General features: G+C 56.3%; 1 protein-coding gene across 2 annotated transcripts; it reads left to right on the top strand.

Moving 5' to 3' along the window:
* The first annotated feature begins 60 nt into the window (after window positions 1–60).
* On the top strand, window positions 61–22,834 carry CLPTM1L (CLPTM1 like). Of its 2 annotated transcripts, none has more exons than XM_001097234.4 (17): window positions 61–480; window positions 723–823; window positions 3,506–3,695; window positions 5,460–5,605; window positions 6,578–6,656; window positions 9,673–9,790; window positions 10,434–10,528; window positions 12,201–12,285; window positions 13,762–13,865; window positions 15,286–15,351; window positions 16,282–16,332; window positions 17,237–17,319; window positions 17,911–17,945; window positions 18,889–18,944; window positions 19,029–19,073; window positions 19,923–20,038; window positions 22,250–22,834. In XM_001097234.4, the coding sequence occupies exons 1-17, from the start codon at window positions 319–321 to the stop codon at window positions 22,332–22,334; spliced, it is 1,617 nt and encodes a 538-aa protein (XP_001097234.1). In that variant the 5' UTR covers window positions 61–318; the 3' UTR covers window positions 22,335–22,834. The 2 variants fall into 2 exon arrangements, with proteins under 2 accessions (XP_001097234.1, XP_014995189.1); XM_015139703.3 differs by having other exon boundaries at window positions 5,457–5,605.
* The last annotated feature ends 1,444 nt before the right edge of the window (window positions 22,835–24,278 follow it).

Here is a 24,278-nt window from a genome sequence, read left to right as displayed (position 1 = left end):
CGCGCGTGTGCGGCGGCGGCGGCCGAGACTCCGCTTCCCAGGGAGCCGCGCGGCGTGTCCACTTCCGGCAGGCGGCGGGGCCCGGAAGCGGCGCGCGGCGCCGGCGAATCCCGCGGCGCCAGGTCGGAGCCGGGCCGGAGTATGCGGGGCGGCTGGCGGTCTGCGGCGCGCGGCGCATTCGTTCCCCCGCGGCGGTGGCGGCGGCGCGCGGCGGCTCTCCAGTGAGCGGCGGAGGCCGGAGCGGCGGGCTGGGTGCCGGGCGGGCGGGGCCCGCGGCTGAGAGGCGGGCGGGCCGGGGGCGCCGGGCGTGGGGCAGTCATGTGGAGCGGCCGCAGCTCCTTCACCAGCCTGGTGGTGGGCGTGTTCGTGGTCTACGTGGTGCACACCTGCTGGGTCATGTACGGCATCGTCTACACCCGCCCGTGCTCCGGCGACGCCAACTGCATCCAGCCCTACCTGGCGCGGCGGCCCAAGCTGCAGGTGAGCGTCCGCGGGGTTGGGGGCCGGGGGCCGGGGGCCGGGCGGGTTGGGGTGGGGGCCACTCCTCCAGGCCCTAGACGCCGCCGTCGCGTCTTAGTTCGGAGCTGTGGCCGCGCGAGTCGAGATGGAACCTTTCCTGGTTCCCCAGCGGCCAGGTCTTCCGCCCTCCGACTGGCCGTGGGATGCGTGTGCGTCCTGCCAGGGCCTGGCCGGGCTGACTCTCGGCGCCCCCTCCTTTCCAGCTGAGCGTATACACCACGACGAGGTCCCACCTGGGTACTGAAAACAACATCGACTTGGTCTTGAATGTGGAAGACTTTGATGTGGAGTCCAAATTTGAAAGGTATGGTTGTAGGACAAAATGCCAGTGAAAGGGAAAACATTACTTGTGTTCAGGTCGTTTGAAAGTTAGCTTTCTGTACCTAACGTGTTTACCTTAGAGAACTAGTCTTACCGAATGTCTCGAAGTAGTAGAATATCGTAAGTGGAGGCCTATGCGTGGCCTGTAAACATTCAACCTGGAAGGTGACAGGTGATGAATGTCGTTTGGGAGGTAGCTCTCAGCAGAGTCTGATGGCAGTGGGATGTCCTGCAGCGGGGAGGCTCCGAAGGAGCAGGGGCCACGCTTGAACCAGTTGAGAGCGGACAGCTCTGTAGTTTCACTACCGGGGCCGACTTGTCTTTTCCTGGTGGAAGTAGTTCGCTTAAGTTACTTGTGAAGGAAAAGGGATGGGGATGGAGGAAGCAATTTTGTAGAAAATCATAATTAAGTGACATGTGACGTTAGAATAGATCAATGTCCAAATATGTAGAGTAACTTAAAAATTACATCTAACATATGGCCTAATTTTTTTTAATTGAATAATTTTAACTGTGATTTGCTTCTCACAAGTCAACCATTTCCCTTCATTGCCTGGGAGGTATCTGAGGAGAGAATAATGAAAGCTTGAGACTCTAGCTGGACTCCACGCCCTCAAGGCGGCCAGTACCTGTGGGTAGCTGGAGGCACTGGCAAGGCGGTTTCTGCCTGGCCTCTTTGGGCCTGTGATCTCAAGCCAGTTGCTGCCCTCTCTCTGCCTCCATGAAATAGAGGCCAGAAGTGCTGGTTTGGTCACCAGTCGGTCGTAGCTGCCCACACCTTTCAAAAATGCTCAGGATTCATCTGCATTGGGTTTAATTTCCCAGACATGAATACTGCATCTTCCATGCTGGGCCCTGGACCAGTTATCAAGGACAGCTAGTGAGGTTTTCCATTTGACCTGGCACAGTGTCAGCCTGGAGGTAGCGGGGAGAATGAGCATTCTGACACAGCCCCACCTCAAGTGTCTCTGAGTGCACGTTCCATCAGAGATACACAGCCCTGCACCCCCGCCTAAAGAGAGACTCTTAAGATGTCCTGGTGGAGACGGATTCTTTCTTGGGTAGTGAGGAGCCATAGATGCCTTTGTGTTTCTCATTAGAACTTTGGCCATAAGATTTTTTTTTTTTTTTTTTTTGAGATGGAGTCTCGCTCTGTTGCCAGGCTGGAGTGCAGTGGCGTGATCTTTGCTCACTACAACCTCCGGCTCCTGGGTTCAAGTGATTCTCCTGCCTCAGCCTCCAAAGTAACTGAGACTACAGGTGCCCGCCACCACGCCTGGCTAATTTTTGTATTTTTAGTAGAGACGGGTTCACCATGTTGGCCAGGCTGGTCTCAAACTCCTGATCTTGTGATCCACCTGCCTCAGCCTCCCAAAGTGCTGGGATTACAGGCGTGAGCCGCCGCACCTGGCCAACCATAAGATTTTTGAGGAGAGACCAGGCACAGTGACTCACGCCTATAATCCCAGCAGTTTGGGAGGCCGAGGCGGGAGGATCACTTGAGCCCAGCGGTTCGAGACCAGCCTAGGCAATGTGACAAACCCCCAGCTCTACAACAATTTTCAAAGTTAGCCGGGCGTGGTGGCACGCACACCTGTAGTCCCAGCTACTCGGGAGACTGAGGCGGGAGGTCCCTTGAGCTCAGGAGGTTGAGGATGCAGTGAGCTATGATTGCACCCCCTGCAGTTTCAGCCTGGTGACAGCGAGACCTTGTCTCAAAAAAAGACTTTTAGGCCGGGCGGGTGGATCACAAAGTCACAAGTTCAAGACCAGCCTGGCCAACATAGTGAAACCCCGTCTCTACTAAAAATACAAAAAATTAGCCTGGTGTAGTGGTGTGCGCCTTTAATCCCAGCTACTTGGGAGGCGGAGGCAGGAGAATCGCGTGAACCTGGGAGGCGGAGTTTGCAGTGAGCCGAGATTGCGCCATTGCTCTTCAGCCAGGGTGACAGTGCAAGACTGTCTCGAAAAAAAAAAAAAGACTTTTTTATAAAGAGGAAGAAGAACTCATGTAACCATAAACAGGTGGCATGTGAGGTTTTCCACGGGGCTGTAGTATGGACGTCGGACTCTAGCGTGCAGGTGAAGAGCCAAGCGCCTGGTCCGAGGCCTACAGTTGTAGCAGCTCACCGGGCCTTTCCTCAGCTCGCACTGGAGGCCGCGCAGTCAGGGCAGACAGGCTTGAAAGTCAGTCCTTTGTGGCTGATCATCTTTTTATCTTTAAAAATGCAACACCCAAAAAAACTACCCACATTAAATTTCTGAGACTCCAGTAGCGGGCGTACGGAGCCCCTGCGGCTGCTGCCCTTCACTTCAGCGTTCTGGGATTCAGTGTGTGTGGTCAGCTGGTGTCCTGGCCAGGCCCAGAAGCTGCTTTCCAGCTGGCTGCTTCAGCCCTGTAGCCTCAGGCGGGTCATTGACCTCTCAGCCTCCTGAGATGGAGGCAGGAAGTGCGGGCCCTCTTGCTCTCAGCTGTAGGTGCCCACACCTGTGCCGAGTTCTCAGGACACACACACCCAGGACTTGTAAAGCCCCGGGCAGGTGGGTTTCATTTTTAGTACTTCTGAGCTGAAATTAGTTTATTGAAACAGCTTTGTAAAGGTATTAGAATAGTTTCTAGAGACAATGTAATATGTATGTAGTGTAAATGGTTGTTCTGTTTCAGGACAGTTAATGTTTCTGTACCAAAGAAAACAAGAAACAATGGGACGCTGTATGCCTACATCTTCCTCCATCACGCTGGGGTCCTGCCGTGGCACGACGGGAAGCAGGTGCACCTGGTCAGTCCTCTGACCACCTACATGGTCCCCAAGCCGGAAGAAATCAACCTGCTCACTGGGGAGTCTGATGCACAGGTGAGGGTCTTTGTGGGTTACTGACAACAGGCTGTGCCGCCCCATCAGAACGGACGTGTCTGTTTCCACACAGGCAGGCGATGTCTAGGGCTCCAGTGACTTTGTTGGGAGTAAAGCCATTGGAATGTTACTGGCATGCATGTCTGACTTTCAGCTGAGTCATATCCATGAGTTTGCAGACAAGTTTTATCTAAAATTAGGGACAGTTGAAGTGGTCGCTGGCATTCTCTATGCAGAGTCCCTCAGGAGTGGGCCCTCTCAGCGTCTGGAGGCACCTGCTGCACCTGGTGGGATGGAGCGCTGGTCCTGCAGAGCTGGCCTGCGGCTTCTCACCAGGAGCTCTGGGGATGAGAGCTGGGCTCATTCTGCATTCTGTAGGACTGGACTATTCCTAGATGTTTATTCTAAGAACGTAACTGGAGATGCTGGAAAAGGTAGAGGTGCGAGTTGTAGTTTGTACATCTGTAGAAAGGTGTATGTGCAAATAAAAACTGGAAGTCACTTAAGTGATCATGAACACAGGCCAAGGATGAAGCAGGGGAATTCTGATACCCACCTTGGTGTTGAGTGGAAAGTGAGATAATTTATAAAACAAGGCTGGGCGCTGTGGCTCATGCCCGTAATCCCAGCACTTTGGGAGGCTGAGGTGGGTGGATCTCCTAAAGTCAGAAGTTCAAGACTAGCCTAGCTAACATGGCGAACCCCGTCTCTACTAAAAATACAAAATTAGCCGGGCGTGGTGGCGTGTGCCTGTAATCCCAGCTACTTGGGAGGCTGAGGCGGGAGAATCGTTTGAACCCTTAAGGTGAGATGGCGCCACTGCATTCCAGCCTGGACGACTGAGGGAGACTCTGCCTCAGAAAAAAAGTTTACAAAACAAGAAAGATGGCAGCTTTCCAGGAAGAGGCTGTGAAATTGTTCCAGACAGAGAGAAAGAGAGGTGTCTCGGGGTTGATGTGGTTTTGAAAGCCCTGCCAACACCTGCTCCTGCCTCTCCCCAGTTTGCATGTGTGTCTCCTTAGGAACATCCCGCACCTGCCCCTCTCCGTGTCCCCCTCATCCGGGGCCTGCATCCCTCCTCACCAGTGTCCTGAAAAGTGGGTGGGGTGATGGGTACATAGCATGTAGCGGAGCCTCCCTTCCAGGTAGCAAATGTGAGGAGGTGTGAAAAACCAGTTGTAATGTAAATTATTGCTAAACTGTATCTTTAGGTAGGAAATGGGTAAGATCATAGTGTTTCCTAGGATGTATCAGATCTGAAACGAGCTAAGATTTCCCTGTCAGTCAGCGTCCCTTTGAAGTTTAACTTCATTTAAGAGCCGTGCATAGTCCTCAGTGTGTCTCCTCCTTTAGGCAGCCCCACATGCTTGGTTTTAGAAGCCATCTCCCTCTCAGTCTCCTTACAGCCACCGGGCTGTGTGAGCTCTGGACTTGCACAGTCTTCTGCCAAGGTCAGGGGGCTCTCACCCTCTCAGCTTCTGAGAAGTGGGCCCACTTAGTTTGAGAACCCCAGAAAAGGAATTGGTGAGATCCGTGACCACATGTTGCAAAGCAGCACCCCCAGGCTTCCATGTTGATAGATTGGGGGTGTTTGGTGAGAGTCTGGGGGAATTGGCAGCTGTGGGGCCACGGTGCCCTCTCTGCTGGGCTCTCCCCCAGTTGTGCCCGTGCATGGCTGTCTGTTCACAGGTTAGGGTGCTGACCCTGCCGTCCCGGGCATGGTTTTCTGTCCTAGCATTGGCCTCTGTTTTCCTCACTTAGCAGCAGCTCGAGGCGGAGAAGAAGCCGACGAGCGCCCTGGATGAGCCAGTGTCCCACTGGAGACCGCGGCTGGCGCTGAATGTGATGGCAGACAACTTTGTTTTCGACGGGTCTTCCCTGCCTGCCGATGTGCATCGGTACATGAAGATGTAAGTGGGGCCCCAGAGCTGGAGCGCCGGCGGGAGGGTGCTGGGACCCTGGCTGGCCAGAACCCACCAGCGGGCCGCCCCTGCATCCTGGAGTCCGCTCTGTGCCGAGGCCCTCGCTGCCCGGGCCCAGCTCTTCCCTCTCTGTGCCAAGGCCCTCGCTGCCCGGGCCCAGCTCTTCCCCCTCTGTGCCGAGGCCCTCGCTGCCCGGGCCCCCAGCTCTTCCCCTCTGTGCCGAGGCCCTCGCTGCCCGGGCCCCAGCCCTTCCCACTTCCTCCTTGAGGTTGTGCTGCTACCAGAGGGCTGGAAGGGAGAAGAAGGGAGTTCAAGCCAGAGCATCCTGCTCTTTGCTCCTGGCTGGCGAAGGCTTCCATGGAGAGAAAATGGAAGGTGCTCACAGGAATGTGTTGCTTTGCTGCCCTTGTGATTTTTTAAGTTGGCTCATTTAGATTTACCTAAAAGTTAACCTTTAGATTATTACTTTAGTGTAACTTGCCATCAATTAAATACAATTATTGGAATTTACGTGTTTGGCCACCTGAGCTCACCCCGTGTCTCCCGTGTGTTGGGGATCCCCCCCCAACTCCCACACCACAGCTCCGTCTCCTAGGTGGCTGCAGGTGACTCGCCCTTCCAAGTGTAGCGGCCACGTCCTGGGATTGCTCCATGTCAGTGCACAGAGGGCCCTGGGCTCTGCTGTACGGCCATGTCCCTGTAGTTCCCCCTAGTGGCCGTGGAGGCATTTTCCCACCTGTGGCCATCACTTCCTGGGGAGTGAGTCTCAGAAGCGTGCATATGTTGTCTGGCTCTCTGATTCTGTTTGGGGAGGCTGTGCCCTGGGGTCATTGTGACTGAGAAGCAGCTGAGAGTGGTGCTGGGGGGACTTCTCTGGGGTAAACCCAGTGCCTGGATGTATTGGTTCATTGAAAGGGAAAAACCTTGGACTGATTTTGGAAAGTTGTGCTTTAATCCCAGGATCCAGCTGGGGAAGACCGTGCATTACCTGCCCATCCTGTTCATCGACCAGCTCAGCAACCGTGTGAAGGACCTGATGGTGAGTGACGCCTCTGCCCACTGGTTGTGCAGCTGGCGAGACTGATCCCAAGACTGGCCCCGCTGCCCCAGCACCGTAATGGACAGGGCCATTGCTGACATTTAGCACAGAGCTTTTACCTGTGCTGGGAAGCACTGCCTTCGGGCGTGCGAGGGCTGTGACGGGGGGCGGCCCTGGTGGTGCGCTGGGTTTGCTGTTGGCTGGACGTGGGGTCCTCCTGAGCCTCTGGATTGTCGCTGGTGAAAGGCCCCTGAAAGATTGTTTATGCAGCGCTTAGAGGGCAGGCGCCTGAGCGCTGTGTGAAACGGCGTCTGCGTGTGAGCTCCTGGTGTGCCATGTAGATTAATTCAGAGTGTCCTGAGCAAACTCCTGCTTTCCCCGCCAGGGCTAGTCCTGCACAGGCGGCCAGAGGAGCGGGTGACAGCCTTCCTCAGCTCTGGGGGTGACCCCTGGCAGGGCGGAAGGCCTGTGCAGGAGGGAAGTGGCTGCACTCTGGGCTCTGGCGCCATGTGGTTACGGGCAGTGATGGCGCATGCTTTCCCAGGGTTGCTTTGAGGGGAGATGAAATGTGGCTACCCTTTGGCCAGTGTCAAGACTCACAGAAGCAGTTAATATTTAATGTCCCTTGCTGCACATGCGGCACTGTGCTAAGCACTCTGTGAACCTTTCTGTAATCGTGCTGGGAGCTGTGGCGTCGTTGCACGGATGAGGTTATTTGGGGTTCAGAGGTGAACGCTCAGCTGGGGCCCTGCAAGATCACTGCTCTGCCTTGCCTCCCTGCAAGCTGTCGCTGTCACTCTAGACCACCCAGTAGGAGCCAGGCCGCTTCACTTAACGGCTTTCGGCAGCTCTGAGGCGGGCCCTCTCCCCATTTTTGTTGATGAGGAAACAGTCCTGGGGAGAGCAGGGAGCTTGCTGGGGGTACAGCTAGGAAACGGGGGGCGGGCACCTGGAGAGCAGGGAGCTTGCTGGGGGTACAGCTGGGAAATGGGGGAGCGGGCACCTGGAGAGCAGGGAGCTTGTTGGGGGTACAGCTGGGAAACAGGGGAGCGGGCACCTGGAGAACAGGGAGCTTGCTGGGGGGGTGGGTACAGCTGGGAAACGGGGGAGTGGGCACCTGGAGAGCAGGGAGCTTGTTGGGGGTGCAGCTGGGAAATGGGGGAGTGGGCACCTGGAGAGCAGGGAGCTTGTTGGGGGTACAGCTGGGAAATGGGGGAGCAGGCACCTGGAGAGCAGGGAGCTTGCTAGGGGGTACAGCTGGGAAATTGGGGAGTGGGCACCTGGAGAGCAGGGAGCTTGCTGGGGGGGTGGGTGCAGCTGGGAAATGGGGGCGCAGCCTCCTGACTGCTTTGATCTCTGCCCAGGCCCTGCTGCCTGCTGCTGACTGTGGCTCTCAGAACCGTCGCTCTGTACAGCTGTTCCCTCAGACCCCTTGTGGTCCCTAACACTGCCTCCTTCACTTCTGGGGTCACTGATTGCTCCTATACAACCTGCAGACTGGGGGCCGGACAGGCAGTGACTGGCGAGCAGATCTGGTGTTCCAGCCTCTCCCTGAACAGTTTCTCTGTCAGCCCTGCAATTCCAGTGCCTTTCTCTGTTGGCTGGAGTTTGCTGGTGTGCCGCTGACAAACCTCAGGACAGCAGCTTCTGCTAAAATGTCCCATACGGAGTTGTGTGAGCTGTGGCACCAGCCCGTGGTCCCCTCTTGTGAGGCCTCGTGCTGCTGACTCCTTGCAGGCGTTCAGAAGACGGTGGAAGGGGCAGGCGGCTGCAGAAGGCTGCCCTGTGTGTGTGTCTGCAGATCTGTCTGTTAGAGGCCCGGGGCAGGCTTTGTGGCACAGCTGTGCCGGTGGTGGCCCGCGCTGCAGTAGTTATGGAGACACGTGCTGACAGCAGCTTCCCTGAATCCCAGTCTCTCATGTGCTGTGTCTCTGTTGCTGTGTCTCACTTGGGGCCAGATTTGAGAGGTGCTGTCTTAAGAGAGGAAGCAGGCAGCTGGGACGCAGCAGGCGCAGGAAGTCGGCACCTTCTGTGGCTGGGCCCAGCACTGCCAGATGGAGCAGGCAGTGACACCCTTCAGACACGCTTGGCAGCTCGAGGGGTGCCTGGAGGCCACCGTCCATGTGCACTGATGCCACTTGGCTGCGTGGGGCGCCCTGACAGCTGCTCTCAGGACAACCTGGCACCTGCTGGTTGTGGCTCTGACTCCACCACACCCTTGACACCAGCAGTGCCCGCCATGGCGGGTCAGGGCGTGAGGCAGGGCAGGTGGATTAGAGCATAGCCCTCGCTGGACGTTCCAGCATGTGGCGGGTGGCGCTCACCAGATGTGGTCACTGTGCATGTGCTGTAGGGTGTGGGCTTGCCCCTGTGAACCCGTTCCTTACCCTCCTACCTCGGTGCCCTGGGACCTGGCCTGCAGCCTGTGTGCATGAGACCCCGGCGGGCCGCAGGACTAAGCTTATTGTTCTGAGGCCCACACATCCATGCCACTGCCCGTGCTAGCTCTGCATTCCAGAAGCCTTCTGTTGTCCCCATGGCCACCGCCTGCTCCATGCTTTAGGCCCTGAGGGCACTTTGCCCATGTGCTGCAGGGCTGTGCGTGTCCCGTGGTCCCCAACTCTTAGGACAAGCCAGCGCTCTGCAGGCGAAGCTCAGCGCTGTATGCTGCGCCGTGGATTCCTAGCAGATGGGTGGCAAGCATCACCTCCAGGGAACCAGGACTTGTGCACTTGAAATTGAAGGGGCATGTGCAGCAGAACAGCCCAGGCAGTGCTAGCACTGCTGAGCTCACAGGGTCCTGGTGGTGGGAACCTCCCGTGCTGGGACACAGCACACTGGGGCCTGGGATCTGTGGTGACAGAAGGAGGGACCTCAGGATGCCTGCTGGGTCCTGTCATGTCTGACATGGGGCCACACAGGGATGGGAAGGGGGATGGCAGGGTTGACGAGGGCTGCCAAGCAGCTGGGCGCAAGGGTGTGAGGGCAGGGCCCTCAGTGTGGCTGTCTTCATCAGGTCATAAACCGCTCCACCACCGAGCTGCCCCTCACCGTGTCCTACGACAAGGTCTCACTGGGACGGCTGCGCTTCTGGATCCACATGCAGGACGCCGTGTACTCCCTGCAGCAGTTCGGTACGTGCCGCACACGGCCGGCGTCGGGATGAGGCTGCCCTGGAGCCCCTCGGGCATCTGAGTGCAAATCCTGACACAGGCCGGGGCCTCCACGCCTCCTGCTGCAGATGCTCACACAGACGTTGAATCGGAGGCTCAGCAGCACCTGCCTCACTTCTCTCCTTGGAGATGACCTGGTTGATTGTCTGGAAATTGGCTTTATTAAGAACATAATATGTGAAATGCCATGATTTTGGTCAAATGAACCTTAACTGTTGACGAGATTTATTTTTATTTATTTATTTATTTTTGAGACAGAGTCTCACTCTGTTGCCCAGGCTGGAGTGCAGTGGCGCAATCTCTGCTTACTTCAGCCTCCGCCCCCCGGATTCAAGCGATTCACATGCCGCAGTCCCTCCAGTAGCTGGGATTTGCCCAGCTAATTTTTGTATCTTTAGTAGAGATGGAGTTTCACCGTGTTGGCCAGGCTGGTCTCAAACTCCTGACTTCAAGTGATCCACCCACCTGAGACTCCCAAAGTGCTGGGATTACAGGCATGAGCCACTGTGCCCGGCCTAAATTTTTATATTGAAAACTGTATTTGTAATGTTAGGTAAGATTGATATTGCCTGTTTTATATTGTATGTTTTTCTTTCCTTGGCAGGGTTTTCAGAGAAAGATGCTGATGAGGTGAAAGGAATTTTTGTAGATACCAACTTATACTTCCTGGCGCTGACCTTCTTTGTCGCAGCGTTCCACGTGAGTCGTCCGCCAGGAGGGCTTGCCACAGGCACTGGGGAGGCTCCCTGGGTCCTGGGCCTCCTGCAAGGGCCCTGGACCTGGGGTTTGTGGGCGCCGTCCAGCCCTGTGGCCCCAAGCATCTGCTCCCATTGCTCAGCAGCCAGCACTCCTGACACTTGGCGACCATTGCCCCAGTGGGCGAGTTCTCCCAGTTCTGTAAAGGGAGGAACCATAGAGCTCCGTCCACAGCCTTGGGGACTTGGGGACTTGGGCTGTGCTGTGCTGGCTTTGGGGGCGTTTTGAAAAGGATCCAGAGTACTCTGAGCAGTGTCCACACCAGTGAAATGAACAGGTGCAGGCATCTCACCCTCCCCGTCCGGGCCCCGACCCCATGCACGCCCATGCAGAGGTGGGCAGCTTCTGGCAGAAAGTACTTGTACAAATTCTAACACACTGATTTTTAAATGTAAAAAGTCCTGTGTGTATATAGTAGTCCCCCTTTATCCTCATCCGGTGTGTATACAGTAGTCCCCCCTTATCCTTATCCGGTGTGTATACAGTAGTACCTCATCCTCATCTGGTGTGTATACAGCAGTCTCTTATCCTCATCCGGTGTGTATACAGTAGTACCTCATCCTCATCCAGTGTGTATACAGTAGTCCTCCCTTATCCTCAGGAGATATGTTCAAAGACCCTCAGTGGATACCTGAAACCAAAACCTAGAAAGACTGATTTTTCTTATAAATATATATATTATATAATGCTTATGATAAAGTTCAATTTATAAATTAAGCACGGTAAGAGATTACCAATAATAACTGGTAACAGAAACAGGACAGTACACTGTAATGAAGTTACACGGGAGTGGTCTCACTCTCAGAATAGCTCATCGCACTGCTCCGTGGGTAACAGCAAACCATGGGTAAAGCAAAGCTGTTGTGCTCTTATTTTCGCCCGTGGAGTTGAGCTGCTCGAGGAGAGCCATCCTGTGGCTGGTAGGCTGGCCTGTGGTTAGGCTGGAAGGGTGAGGAGGCACCCAGGCGTGTGGCTGGCGCTGGTTCTGAGTGCCTGGGAGTTTGGCTGCCCATCAAGCTAAAACTTTCTAAAGCCACGTTGGAGAATTAAATGATTTTTATTAAAAGGTCGATGTCTCTAAGGATGAGCTCATGCATGGTTAGGTTTTTTTTAAGTTTTTTTTCTTTTGGAGACAGGTCTCACTATATTGCCCAGGCTGGTCTCAAAACCCTGGGCTTAGGCAGTCCTCCGGCCTTGGCTTTGCAGTAGCCGGGACCACAGGCATGGGCCACCACGCCCAGCCCCTGCATTTCTAGCACAGTTGAGAGGTGAGGCTGCCCTGAGTAGCCACAACCCGAGAGCAGGGTCGGGATGCCCAGCCAGCCCCACAGTCCAGGGGATTCCAGAGCCTCCAATTGCCTGTGGGCCTTTCCAGCAATTCAAGTCATTATTTCAGAAGGGCCCCTGCAAAGCCTGCCTGGGCACTCTAGGTTCTGACAGGACATGGCAGGCCAGGTGCATGGAGGTGCGGGTCCCGAGTGTAGACATCTGTCCTGATGCGTCCTGAGGCTGAGCACACTGCAGCCTCACAGTCACATGTGAGGCCTCTATCTCTGTCTCACAGGAGATAGAAACAGCAGGAGATGTGAGTTGCTGTCGTGTGTGTTCTCTCTAGCTTCTCTTTGATTTCCTGGCCTTTAAAAATGACATCAGTTTCTGGAAGAAGAAGAAGAGCATGATCGGCATGTCCACCAAGGCAGGTAGGCTCCCCGAGCGTGGCCCTGCTCAGATCCTCTGCCCCGGGGATGCTCACTGGAGCCTGTGGTTGAGGGCTGCCCGCCTCACTGCTGGCTGCAGACACAGCGCCGGGTGTGTGCTTGGCTCCTGAGAAGCCTCTGAGACCAGGCACTGTAAAACCCAGAGAGCCTCTGCAGCAATTGCAGTGGGACTGTCGGGGGCTGCGCGGCTCAGGGCCTGGCTGCAAACTGTGGCATGCGTGTGGTGTGACTGCCGGAGGCTGCATAGCTCAGGGCCTGGCTGTGGACTCTGGCGTGCATGGGGTTTGGACCTGGGCTGTGGGGAGTGAGAAGCATGGACCTCTCCAGCCTTCCCGGCTGCTCACGGGCGCTGAGCGGGGCTGGGGCCTCACATCCCCTGTCTTAGTTCCCTCGCCCCGTCTTCCCGCGGGTCTTCCTTCCCCGACCAGCGCAGGCCTGGGTGTGTGGGGCCTGCCAGGTGATGGCAGTTGATAGGCCCGTGGTGCTGTGCCCGGCAGTGACAGGGAGTGTGCAGCTGTTAGGTAGGGCGGTCAGGGACCCCTGAGGCCAGGCAGCCCGGGCAGGAGGCCTGCCAAGATCTGGGACCAACGTTCCTGGCCAAGGGTGCCTGCCGTGGTTAGGGGGCCCAAGTGAGTGAGGGTCCTCCTGACCTTGCAGGGGTGGAGGTTGTCACGGTGGGGTGGGGAGCAGCGGTCTGGACAGGGGCGAGGGGTTGGCGGTGTGAGGACGAGGAGTGGGTGAGTCTTGGTTAGGAGTGAGGAGTGTTCGGCTCCAGTATCAGAGACCCAAACAAGTTGTTTTTCTCACGTGGAAAAGATGCCCAAGCAGGTGGCCCTGGCTGCCTTGGGGCCCTGCCGTGCTCTGTGGTGGAGTCTCCTAACCCTAATGCCTTTCCCGGCGTCCCAGGTTGGGGTGGCCAGCAGACAGCGCTGTGGCCATGAGCACTGTTTGTCGTGTGGCTCCATGGATCTGCTTCCCCTGCCTGCCCTGGGGGTTTGCGGGAGGAGGAAGACGTGTTGAATAAGCTGGAGTGGTGGTTAAGGTACAGGCTGGGGAGGAAACCAGTCCAGACTTGAAAAGCCACGCGCTTATCACAGAACCAGCATAAGACCTGCCTGGAATCTAAGCTGTGCTGGCCGTCATCCGACCTCTGCCACACTCCGTGCTCGTTTGCAGGTGTGGCTCAGACACGTGCTTGTGGAGCTGGTGTGTGTGGCTCAGACACGTGCTTGTGGAGCTGGTGTGGGGCCAGCTGTTAGTTCAGCAGCCTTCAAGACACTTTCCTGGCTGCTGGATACTTCCCTGTTCTTTTTAAACAGGGGGACATGGACTGGGGAGTACCTGAAGCTTCTCGGGCATGGGGGTTGGGATGGGGGACTGAGGGTATGTGTGCGACTTGGGGGCACACAGGCGGGGTCTGCCCTGCACCCCCTCCCAGCCCGACCGTCCTGTCCCCAGTGCTCTGGCGCTGCTTCAGCACCGTGGTCATCTTCCTGTTCCTGCTGGACGAGCAGACGAGCCTGCTGGTGCTGGTCCCGGCGGGCGTTGGAGCCGCTATCGAGGTGAGTTCCGGGCAGTGACCTGAACTGTCTGAGGTCCATGGGCCTCTGCGCGCTCGGGAAAGGCTTTCAGGCCCAGCGTGTGAGACCTTCCGTGGAAGCCTGTGTGCTTGTTCCCGACGGCCTTGGTGTTCTGGAAGCTGTGGAATGGCAGGTGGTGGCTATAAAGGCTTTGAACAAGTGGAGAGCAGGGAAATGGGTGTTCTGATGGCATCAGCTCCTGAGGCCTGTCCACCAAGCAGTGGTTTACGTGTTTGAGAAATCCCACCACGCGCAAAGCAGAGGCGTAAACCGTGGGGCCTTGAGAGGCTCGTGCTGTCGCTGCAGAGCTGAGCACGGCGGCCAGGTGGGCAGTGACGGAAATCTCTCGGTGCCCTGTGGTCCAGCCCTGGTTGTTCGGAGCTCAGAAAAGCCAGCCAAAAGGGAGCCTCGTGGGGCAGGGCCAGCTTGGGAGCAAAACTTGAGGGGCCGATGGCCTTTGGGGTGAGAGGGCCCAGACACCCGCCTAGCTCCTCCCTGAGCTCTGCCACCCCGGCAGGAGCCAGAGTCTGAGGGCCCCGCAGTTGGTGGCCCGTTTGTGGGTGGGGGCCTGCACGGCCGTCATGCCTGTTGAGGAGGAGCTGGATTAGATGGTGTTGGAGCACCGCAGGCGGGGCCCTCCATAGGTACGAGTCACAGTGCCACGCCCGGCTCAGGCACCAGTCCTCTGTGAACGATGCCTTCCAAGGATGCAGCCAGGTGGTGGCAGCTCTCAGAGAGGTCCTGAAACAGGCTCCACGGCTGCCCAAGTGCCCGGCGAAGGAGGTGGGGGCTAATTTGGGTGCAGGCAGGGTGGTTTAGAGAACCGCACTTGCGGCCGGGCGCGGTGGCTCAAGCCTGTAATCCCAGCACTTTGCGAGGCCGAGACGGGTGGATCACGAGGTCAGGAGATCGAGACCATCCTGGCTAACACGGTGAAACCCCGTCTCTACTAAAAAATACAAAAAACTAGCGGGGCGAGGTGGCGGGCACCTGTAGTCCCAGCTACTCGGGAGGCTGAGGCAGGAGAATGGCGTAAACCCGGGAGGCGGAGCTTGCAGTGAGCCGAGATCCCGCCACTGCACGCCAGCCCGGGCTACAGAGCGAGACTCCGTCTCAAAAAAAAAAAAAAAAAAAAAAGAGAACCGCACTTGCATGCTGGTTTTGTCGTCTGCTGGTCGGTGGCTGTGCAGCCCACCTGACCAGGTATACCTGCCGGGTGTGGGTTAGAGGCCCAGGTCCGGCCCCCACCGTTCTGCCCTGAGCTGTGGGAGGGACAGGAAGAGGACAGTGGGCTGGGCGGGGCCGTGGGCGGCAGGTCCTATCCGTTATCATCTGGGTCATTCATTCGGGGTCTTGTGGCCTTGGAATATTAAAGGAACTATTTCCTGATTTCTCCCCTCAGCTGTGGAAAGTGAAGAAGGCATTGAAGATGACTATTCTTTGGAGAGGCCTGATACCTGAATTTCAGGTAGGATTTAACTGTAGTGGCTGAACCCCACACCCTCTCTGAAGAGTGTGGTTTTGCCCCCTGTGCACAGAGTAAAGTGGCCATCCACGGATGAGTCACTGTGGGCCTCTGTTGGGAGCCTCCGTGGTGGAGGCAGCACTGGTTTCCGATCGCAGCCACTCTCTTCGCCTGAGGACTCCCCAGTCATGTACCTAGTTCTGACCCTCTTCAATGCCGATGGCAGCGCTGCTGGGCCTGAGCCGGCCTCTGGGAGAAAGGACGCTGGCCGGCCAGCGGGGGTGCTTCGTTTTGGCACCTTGCCTAGAGCGCGCTCCCCAGGCTGGTGCTGACTGGGGTCAGTACAGTCCTGGCAATCCCCAAGTGAGCGAGCCCCTGCCTCTTGTGGCTGCCCCAGTGCCTGGGTGCTCATGAGGCCCCTAGGCAGATGAGGGCTGGGGCAGAGCTGGAGCTGAATCTGTGTCCACAGATGGACCTTGATTGAGGCGGGGCCCTCAGCAGTCACGGCTGAGATTTTCCATGCTGTGGGCAGAGGAAGGTCAGGAAGCAGATGCAGCGCAGCCTCTGTGTTCCAGCCTGGCCCCGTGACTTCTGGCCAGCTGGTTCAGAGCATTGTCGGCTGTGCCTGTGCCCTCTGCAGTGTTCTCACTGTGAAGCAGCGGCACTGAAAACCGAGCCACCCAACGAGGAACAGCAGTGAGGCCGCGCTGTCCCCGCTCAGGCCTGCGGGACCCAGGGCCAGGGTGAGGTGGGAAGGGTCCACGCAGATCCCTGTCCTCTGGGTCCTCTCCTCGGCCGGTAGGGACCTGAGCGCCCTCTGTAGCGAGGCCTGGGTCAGCTCTGCAGCCATGTGTGACGCCCCTTAGTCACAGCTCACCTGTGCTCAGATCTTCCCTGAGTCTGTTAACATCCTTGTGTTGAATTTCACAACAGTTTGGCACTTACAGCGAGTCTGAGAGGAAAACCGAGGAGTACGATACTCAGGTAAGTCACAAGTGATTCAGGGCACGTGCATGCCAGGCAAATCCCACATCCTCGAAGACGGGGCTCTTGCTGTCACTGCTCAGTGCGGGAGTCTCCTTGGAGTACGGGTCAGCCCGCCTTGAGCAGGAATCCCAAGAGTGAACACATAAAACCCAGATTTCTTACTGGGAAGGGCGGGGGCTTGCAGAGATGCTCATTCTCCAGTCTTTACAGGCACAGCCTGCCTGTGTCACCGTATAGTAGGGCTATTTTCATCGTCTGTAAGTCACATTTGCCAGGCGGCTGACGCAGGCCTTGGTGTCTGCTGTGGTTGCTGGGAACGCACTTGCTGTCACCAAGGCCGTAACGGCCTCGGCAGCTCCGTGGCCTGGAGGATCGGCCCTCGGCCCCAGAAGCACAGAGCATCGCCTTCCCCAGTGCTGCTGGGGGAGCTGGAAGTCTCAGTTCAAGTTAAAGGAACATTTCTGCACAGGAGTGATTTTGGTTTGGTTTAACGTTCACCAGCTTCTATCTAACTTTCATGGAGTTGTAAAGCTGAAATCAATAGATACAGCTGGCGATGTAACTACGTTACTTAGTAGACAGTTTTTTCAGGTGTCTTTCCATTATGTTTGTTGATTTGTTGTGGATTGGTTGGTTTTGACCAGCCCAAATTGATCTATTATTGTTAACTAGCGCCTGTAGTTACACCCGGGCTGTGGTGCATGCGGTGCCTCCTGGGCTGTGGCAAGTGCATGAAGCCCTACGTACGCCCCTCACACCGCCTGCCCCCTTCAGAGCAGCCCTGCCGCCCCGAGTGCTGTAGCTCGTTCTGTCTGTCCCTGTCGTAGTGAGCTCCATGCAGTGAGTTTACACAGGCCTGGCGTTTGGGCCTCTGACTGGAAGCTCCCTTTGTTCCCCGCAGGCCATGAAGTACTTGTCATACCTGCTGTACCCTCTCTGTGTCGGGGGTGCTGTCTATTCCCTCCTGAATATCAAGTATAAGAGGTAGGAGGCCGCATACGTTTCACCTGCACTGTCTTTCCCCTGAGAAAGCCATTTGGATGACTGAGCCAGAGCGGAGTGTGGCTGGAGGGCAAGCTAGGGGCCAGGGCACTTGGGCGAGTGCCTGGGAGGGATCCCGACCCTGCAGCTGCACACGGTGGGCTCTGGGCCTCAGTGTCCCCCCACCGGTAAGGTGTAGCTGAGAGGACTGACTCTGGCCACCAGGCTTCATGGGAAGCTTGGCCGTGAGCTGAGAGGGGTCCTGGAGCCCCTGGCCTCCGCTGCCCGGGTGGGATGCTGGCCTTGAGCCGAGAGGCGACGGAGCCCCTGGCCTCTGCTGCCCGAGCAGGGTGCTGGCCCTGAGCCAAGAGGGGTCCCAGAGCCCCTGGCCTCTGCTGCCTGGGCGGGGGCGCTCAGCGCTGTCTCCAGCTTGAGAACCAGGCTCAGCACTGCTGCTCTTGGCTGCCTAGCTGCAGTGAGAACACCTGGGGTTTTTTTTAGAGAATTTTTAATGAAAGAATTATTTTTCATCAATTTAATACAGATGCTAAGCTATGCAAGAAATGGGACTTCTCCTTTTTTTTTCCATTTCAGCTGGTACTCCTGGTTAATCAACAGCTTTGTCAATGGTGAGTCCATGTGCTTCCCTACTTCAGTAATAGTATTTACAGCAGGCACCAATTTAATTGTTCTCACATTGTAACCCAGTGTGGCAGGTGCCTCTGCGGTGTCCAGGGCTCCCCCCAGGCTGTGAGCAGATAAAGCCCTGCGTAGCTTCGCAACAGTGACTGGTTCTGAGAAACAGGTCCTTGTACCAGTGACAGGGAGTGCTTACACCAGATGCGGCAGCCACTCCACACCAGGCTGTGTGGTGCAGCCGCCTGGTATCCGTGTGCGTCGCTGATCACAACAGTGTTGTGTGGTACAGGACTGTTGTCTGTTTTCTTCATGAAAACAAGCATTAAAACAACACCATCCACGTCTGGTTCCTTAGAGCAAATGGAAGCACCAGGCTCTCCTGCCGATGCACTGTGGGGACCCTGCAGGGCCCTGTGCTCGGGGCCACATGTCCTGGGAGGCCCGCCCGCCCCCACCTGCCCCAGGTGGCACCTTCAGCTGCATGGGCTGCTGTGTCCATTCCCCCGCCCCACCAGACCAGCCCTGATCGCAGCTTTGTGGTCTCTTTGGGAAGTGGTCCCGTGAGCATTAAGGGCGAGGGCCTGTCTGGTGCAGAGCAGGTGGGTCCCGCACTGCCGTCCTCCCTGGTTGGAGCCCCACATTTGACCCCTGGGGCAGGACCTTGTGGGTCAGGAGGCCGTGTCCTCAGCCCCAGGGTGCTCCAGCGCCCTCACTCACTTGACCCCATGGGCAGCAGTTACACTGATTAATAAATAGAAGAGCTTTGCTCTCCAAAGTTGTCGTAGACTCTTGATAAACTTACCAGCCAGAAAGTTGCTACACAATGACAGACTCTGAAGTTGTCTGGATGGCAGACCTTGTTTTCTGCCCGCTATGCACAGACGTGGCAGCCTGGCCCTCCACGCCTGGTGAGTGCTGTCTGTCTCTCTGCAGGGGTCTATGCCTTTGGCTTCCTCTTCATGCTGCCCCAGCTCTTTGTGAACTACAAGGTAAGGTGGTGTGTGCTGCCTGCGGCCCGGCCCCCGTCTCCTGTGCTGCCTGCAGCTGACCTGTGCCTGTCTCTCCTGTTTCAGTTGAAGTCAGTGGCACATCTGCCCTGGAAGGCCTTCACCTACAAGGTGAGTGTGACAGTTGGCGAGGAGTCCCCTCTCACTGAGCAGAGCATGAGTGAGGGCGTCTTCCAGCCCCAGCATTACCGGGGCAGTCTCTGCCCAGAGTGCATCTGCAGTCGTCCCTTTCACTGAAAAATAGTAAGGAGCCTCCTTTAAAAAAAAGCGAAGAGCTGTAGAGAACTTCAGACCCTGAAAGACTGGGGTTCTCTCACTTGTCACAGATTTGGTTTTGGTTTGTTTTTTTTTAGTTTTTATGTTTCTTCTTAGCATGTGTGTCAAGACACAGACCCCTGTGGCCCAGTAACCGGTGCCTGGGGACAGTGGATTCAGGCCTCCCAGGCAGGAATGGAATCCCCAGTGGGCCGTGGCCACTCCCCGCGGGTGGAGCTGTGGAGGCCCCCTTGGCTCCGTGTGGGATTAGAAGTGCCTCAGCATTGCAGGCGGAGCTGAGTTAATGGGACGTGATTTGCACTTTTCTGAAGTCAAGTACAAGCTCCCAGAGGAAAGGGCAATGCTCGGGCAGCTCTCCCCTTGGCTCTGTCTCGGGCGGCTCTGCCCTTGGCTCTTCCCTTGGCTCTGGTTTCAGGCCGTTCTCTTTGGGTTCCCCGATGTGGGTGGGAGCCTGGGCGAGACCTGCACTGTGTCAGGTGCCAGTGGCTGTGGGGAGCCCCTGAGGGAACAGAGCGTTGTGTCTCCACTTGCCGGCTTTCTGCTCTTTTCATTGTTGCTGTGAAGAGTTCCAGTTAGTTAGTTCCAAGTGTCTGCCAAAAGCCATTTGCTTGGTTAGGTTACCAGAAACAATAGGATTCCAGTCCCAGCAACTGGGGTTCACTTTCCTCCCATCTGGCCCTGCAGGCTTTCAACACCTTCATTGATGACGTCTTTGCCTTCATCATCACCATGCCCACGTCTCACCGGCTGGCCTGCTTCCGGGACGACGTGGTGTTCCTGGTCTACCTGTACCAGCGGTGGTGAGTGCGGCTGTGCACGCTCAGCTCTTGGTCCGTCTCAGCGGCGTGGCGCTGGTGCTGAACAGAATGACGGCTTTCACGGCACCCTGCGCCTGTGTGTCCATTTGAGGGCAAAGATAATTTGCGGGTGGTGGTTTTTCCTGTCTTGCCTAAACTTGGGTTCCAGTTGCCCATGATACAACCTGGCAAGAAACTGTTGCAGCTTTGTCTCCTCATTGTGCTTTAGAAATGCTTGTTTCTATGTGAATTATTGATTAGCCACTGAAAGCAAATTTCTCTCCTTAAGCTATTTACTTATTCACAGTCATTGCTATTGAGCAGAACAGAGATCGTAGCACGACTAATCCATACTTGGCACTAGCCTTGAGGTGTCCAGCTGGCAGTTCTGGCGTCCAGGTCTCCAGCGTCGGGAACAGGCTCTGGGCCACTCTTGGGCTGTGTGTCCCTGCAGGGCAGAATGTCACTGGAGACCGCGCTCACCTCAACATTGGCCACACCCCTTAAACCAGCCACCTGGGCCTCTGAAGATGACATTGTGTTGACCTCCCGGCTTGGCCTTCAGGTCGAAGGCTGACGGCTAAGGAAAAGGCTTTGTGGAATTTTCTAAACGCAGAGGCTCAGATCCCGCCCCGGGCCTTGGAATTTTCTAAACGCAGAGGCTCAGGTCCCGCCCCAGGCCTCCTGCTTCCCTCCAGGGCTGACATCTGCCCTCTCAGTCAGCAAGAGCTCCCTCAGCTCTGCTGTGCCAGGGTAGGAGCCAGGGATCTGGGGCTCCCCTCAGGAGGGTTGTATCCGGACCACTGCAAGCACTGCCCTCACCTCCAGTCCCGGCCCCAGGCCTTGTGCAGGGGTGGAAGGAGTGTGTGTCACCCCCAAGGCCTGTTGCCAAGTGTCTCAGAGCCTCCTGGCTGTGTCCTTTCTCTGACCCTCGAGATCCCTCTTCCCATCTCCCCCCGCCCAGACCAGGAAGCCACCACTCATACACCATGGCTGTGACACTTCCCTGCGCCCTTCCCAGGCCATGGCCCCCCTCAAGGCCTGGGCATCCTCCTAGTGCTGGAGAGAGAGCCTTTTCCCCCAGGTCGTCCTGGGGGGTCCTGCCTCGGTCTGGGCTGCCGGCCCTTGGGGAGCGCAGTGCTCCCATCCCCACCTGTCTCCACACACAGCTTCGCCGGGTGTTTCGGAGCCTCTGTCCTGGCCAGCGTGAGGCTGGCATTGTTCGGCCTGTTTTAACTCTGTTCAGGTGCAGTTGGCACATCCACACAGTGGCGCATGGCCGCCCTTGCCTAGCTCTCCAGGCCTGGCCGCCGGCTGCCCACCCATCCCCTTGCTGTCTCGTGCAGCCCCTGCACTGGAGCTCCAGCTTGGGTCTCAGCAGGAAGGGCTGTTTCCCCGTAAGCAACACTCACGCTCACACGGGGCTTGGTTCCCGTCCCCCATTCACCATTCTCAGATCCCCCAGTTGGCCTCCTGCCCCCTGCAGAGCTTGAGGTTGTCCAAGCCATGGAGCCCCGGAAGCTGCTGCGCCTGGCGTGGTTGTCACTCTTCAGGGTCCCATCTCAACCGTGAGCCCTTCACGTGGCTCCCAAGTCCTCGCAGGTGGCCCAGGGCGTGCCTGAAACTGTGCTACACTCGGGCTCTGTGTGTTTCTGGTTCCAGACCTGCAAACGGTGTTTGGCCAGGACCACAGGGCCCTTGGTGGGCAGCAGGTCCGTTTTTAAGCTGAAACCCTGTACGTCTACTGTTCGTGGCTGTGTGGAGCTGCCCCTCACGCCACAGCTTCCTCATCCATACGTAGGGGTTATGTTGGCAAAGCCTCGGGGGCTCAGGATCAAAGGTGGCGGCAGTGTCCTGCCAAGTGTTCACAGCTGAGGAGACGCGCTCCCTGAACATGGCAGTTCCTGTTCTGATCGCGCGGGTCTCCGTGATTCCGCAGTTCCCAGAAGGCAGCCAGTGCAGCCTCCGGGTCCTCCGTTTGGCCAAGCTTCCCTTTCCTAGAGAGCAGTGCATTGGCCTGGCCATGCAGAACAAAACACAACTCAGAAATCCCTCCTCAGCCCTCGGCAGTAAAACTTCTGAGGATTCGACTTTTTAGTTAATTTGCTCACTGTGGCCGCTCACTGGAAAATAAATCAAGGATGCCAAGTCCTCCTCTTAGGAAAATAGGCCCTGCAGTGGGGTTTGCTGATGTGCTCATTTGTGTCGTTGTAGGCTTTATCCTGTGGATAAACGCAGAGTGAACGAGTTCGGGGAGTCCTACGAGGAGAAGGCCACGCGGGCGCCCCACACAGACTGAAGGCCGCCCGGGCTGCCGCTGGCCACGTGCGACTTGAATTGTCCATGAGTATTTTTGGAAGCATTTGGTGGAATTCCCAGACATTGCATTTTCTGTGTTGCCAAAATCGCTTTGGACATTTCTCAGACATCTCCCACGTCCCTCACATCAGATTTGGAGCTGGTGGCGCTCACGGTGCCCCCACGTGTGAACGTCTGTCTTGGTCACAGAGCTGGGCGCTGCCAGTCACCTTGAGCTGTGGTGGCTCCCGGCACGCGAGTGTCCGGGGGTCAGCCATGTCCTCACACTGGCAGGTGCGGGAGCCCTCACAGGCAAGGGGGCTGTGGGAGTTCCATTTCAGGTGGTTTTCTAAGTGCTCCTTATGTGAATTTCAAACACATACGGAATTCATTCCGCGTGGACTCTGGGATCAAAGGCTCTTTCCTCTTTTGTTTGAGAGTTGGTTGTTTTAAAGCTTAATGTATGTTTCTATTTTAAAATAAATTTTTCTGGCTGTGGCATTTTTCTTGACCTGGTATAATGAAAGTATTTCAGATGTTTGAGTTTAACCCTTTTCCAGAAATTAATACATAATATGGATTTATTTATGCATTAAAAGAGCAAATTTAAAGAGCCCTTCCCAAGCCTTTGAGTCATGAGTGTTCTTATATACTTAGCATCTCAGTTATTTAAGACTAAATTATTGTACAGAGCCATGACCCGTCGGGTCAAGCCTATCTTGCCCTAGGTTGAGGCAGAGAGGGAGAAATGGAATAGAAAGGTGGATAGAGAACTGCTGGACTCAGTGTATAGTAAAGTTTCATGTTTGCTGAAGTTAGTTCTTGTGGGGTTTGTTGTTCTCAGCCCACAGCAGCCTCCACCTCCCATGTTCACGTGATTGATTCTCCTGCCTCAGCCTCCTGAGTAGCTGGGACTACATGTGTGCGCCACCACATCCAGCTTTTTTGTATTAATATTTTTAGTAGAGATGTGGTTTTGCCATGTTGGCCAGGCTGGTCTCAAACTCCTGAACTCAAGTGATCAGTCGCCTTAGCCTTTTGAAGTGCTGGGAGTACAGGCATGAGCCTCCCCACCTGGCCTCTAAATACGTAATCTTTTTTTTATTCCTGGGTATTTCCTTGCTCTAAGTCTCCTTTGCCAATAACAGCTTTCATCCTCGTGTGTTTCTGGAATAGGCGCCCCTCTCGTGGGCCTGGCTTCCTCCCGGCTGAGGGGCTTCAGGAGCCCTGCTCAGAGCCCCAAGCCTGTTCCATGTGTCTCCACGTCAATGGACGAGACATGCCATTCCAGGATGCTCCTTCAGGCTGAGAACCAAATCCAGATGCTCTCAGGCCATCCGCAGTTGGCGGTGAAGTTTCTGTGCACTCTGCTTTCTTGCAGATCAGATAAGTCTTTTATAATTAAGGTGTTGTAAACGTCACTCAATTTGAGAGGAATGCACTGGGCTTTCAGGTTGTCGTCTTTTAGTTTTATCCATTAAAATACGAAGATACCAGATGAGTTGGCACAGGAAAACCAATATGAATACACGGCCTATACTGCGTTACTTAGTCGTGTGTCGTAAGTGGGGTCTGGAAGGGTGGCTGGGAGAGCGGGTGAACTGCCGGGGTTTATTAGATGTGCAGGTCCCATGGAAGGCACAGCACCTCAAGGGGCCTGGGGGGGCACACGGGAGGCAGCTCCACAGGCAGGGCAGTTAGTCGGGACCCTTGGGCAAGTCAGCGGTGGGGGAAAGAGCAGGAGACGTGAGGGGCTGCATTGGTGTGTGAGGGTCACGAGGTCACGGCCCTGCCCATCACAGGTGTGTCGGTCTGTGGGGAAGTTGAGGCATCAGGGAACAGGAAGTTGTAAACGTCGACAATGGACCTTACCCACACAGGCCGTGCCTTTGCCTGCGGTGCCAGATTATTAGGGCGGGGTGTGGTGGAGGGTGTCCCTTCCAAA

Source organism: Macaca mulatta, chromosome 6 (genome assembly GCF_049350105.2).
Source record: "Macaca mulatta isolate MMU2019108-1 chromosome 6, T2T-MMU8v2.0, whole genome shotgun sequence".
Taxonomy (NCBI): Eukaryota; Metazoa; Chordata; class Mammalia; order Primates; family Cercopithecidae; genus Macaca; species Macaca mulatta.
This window is presented reverse-complemented; position numbering and strand designations above follow the sequence as displayed.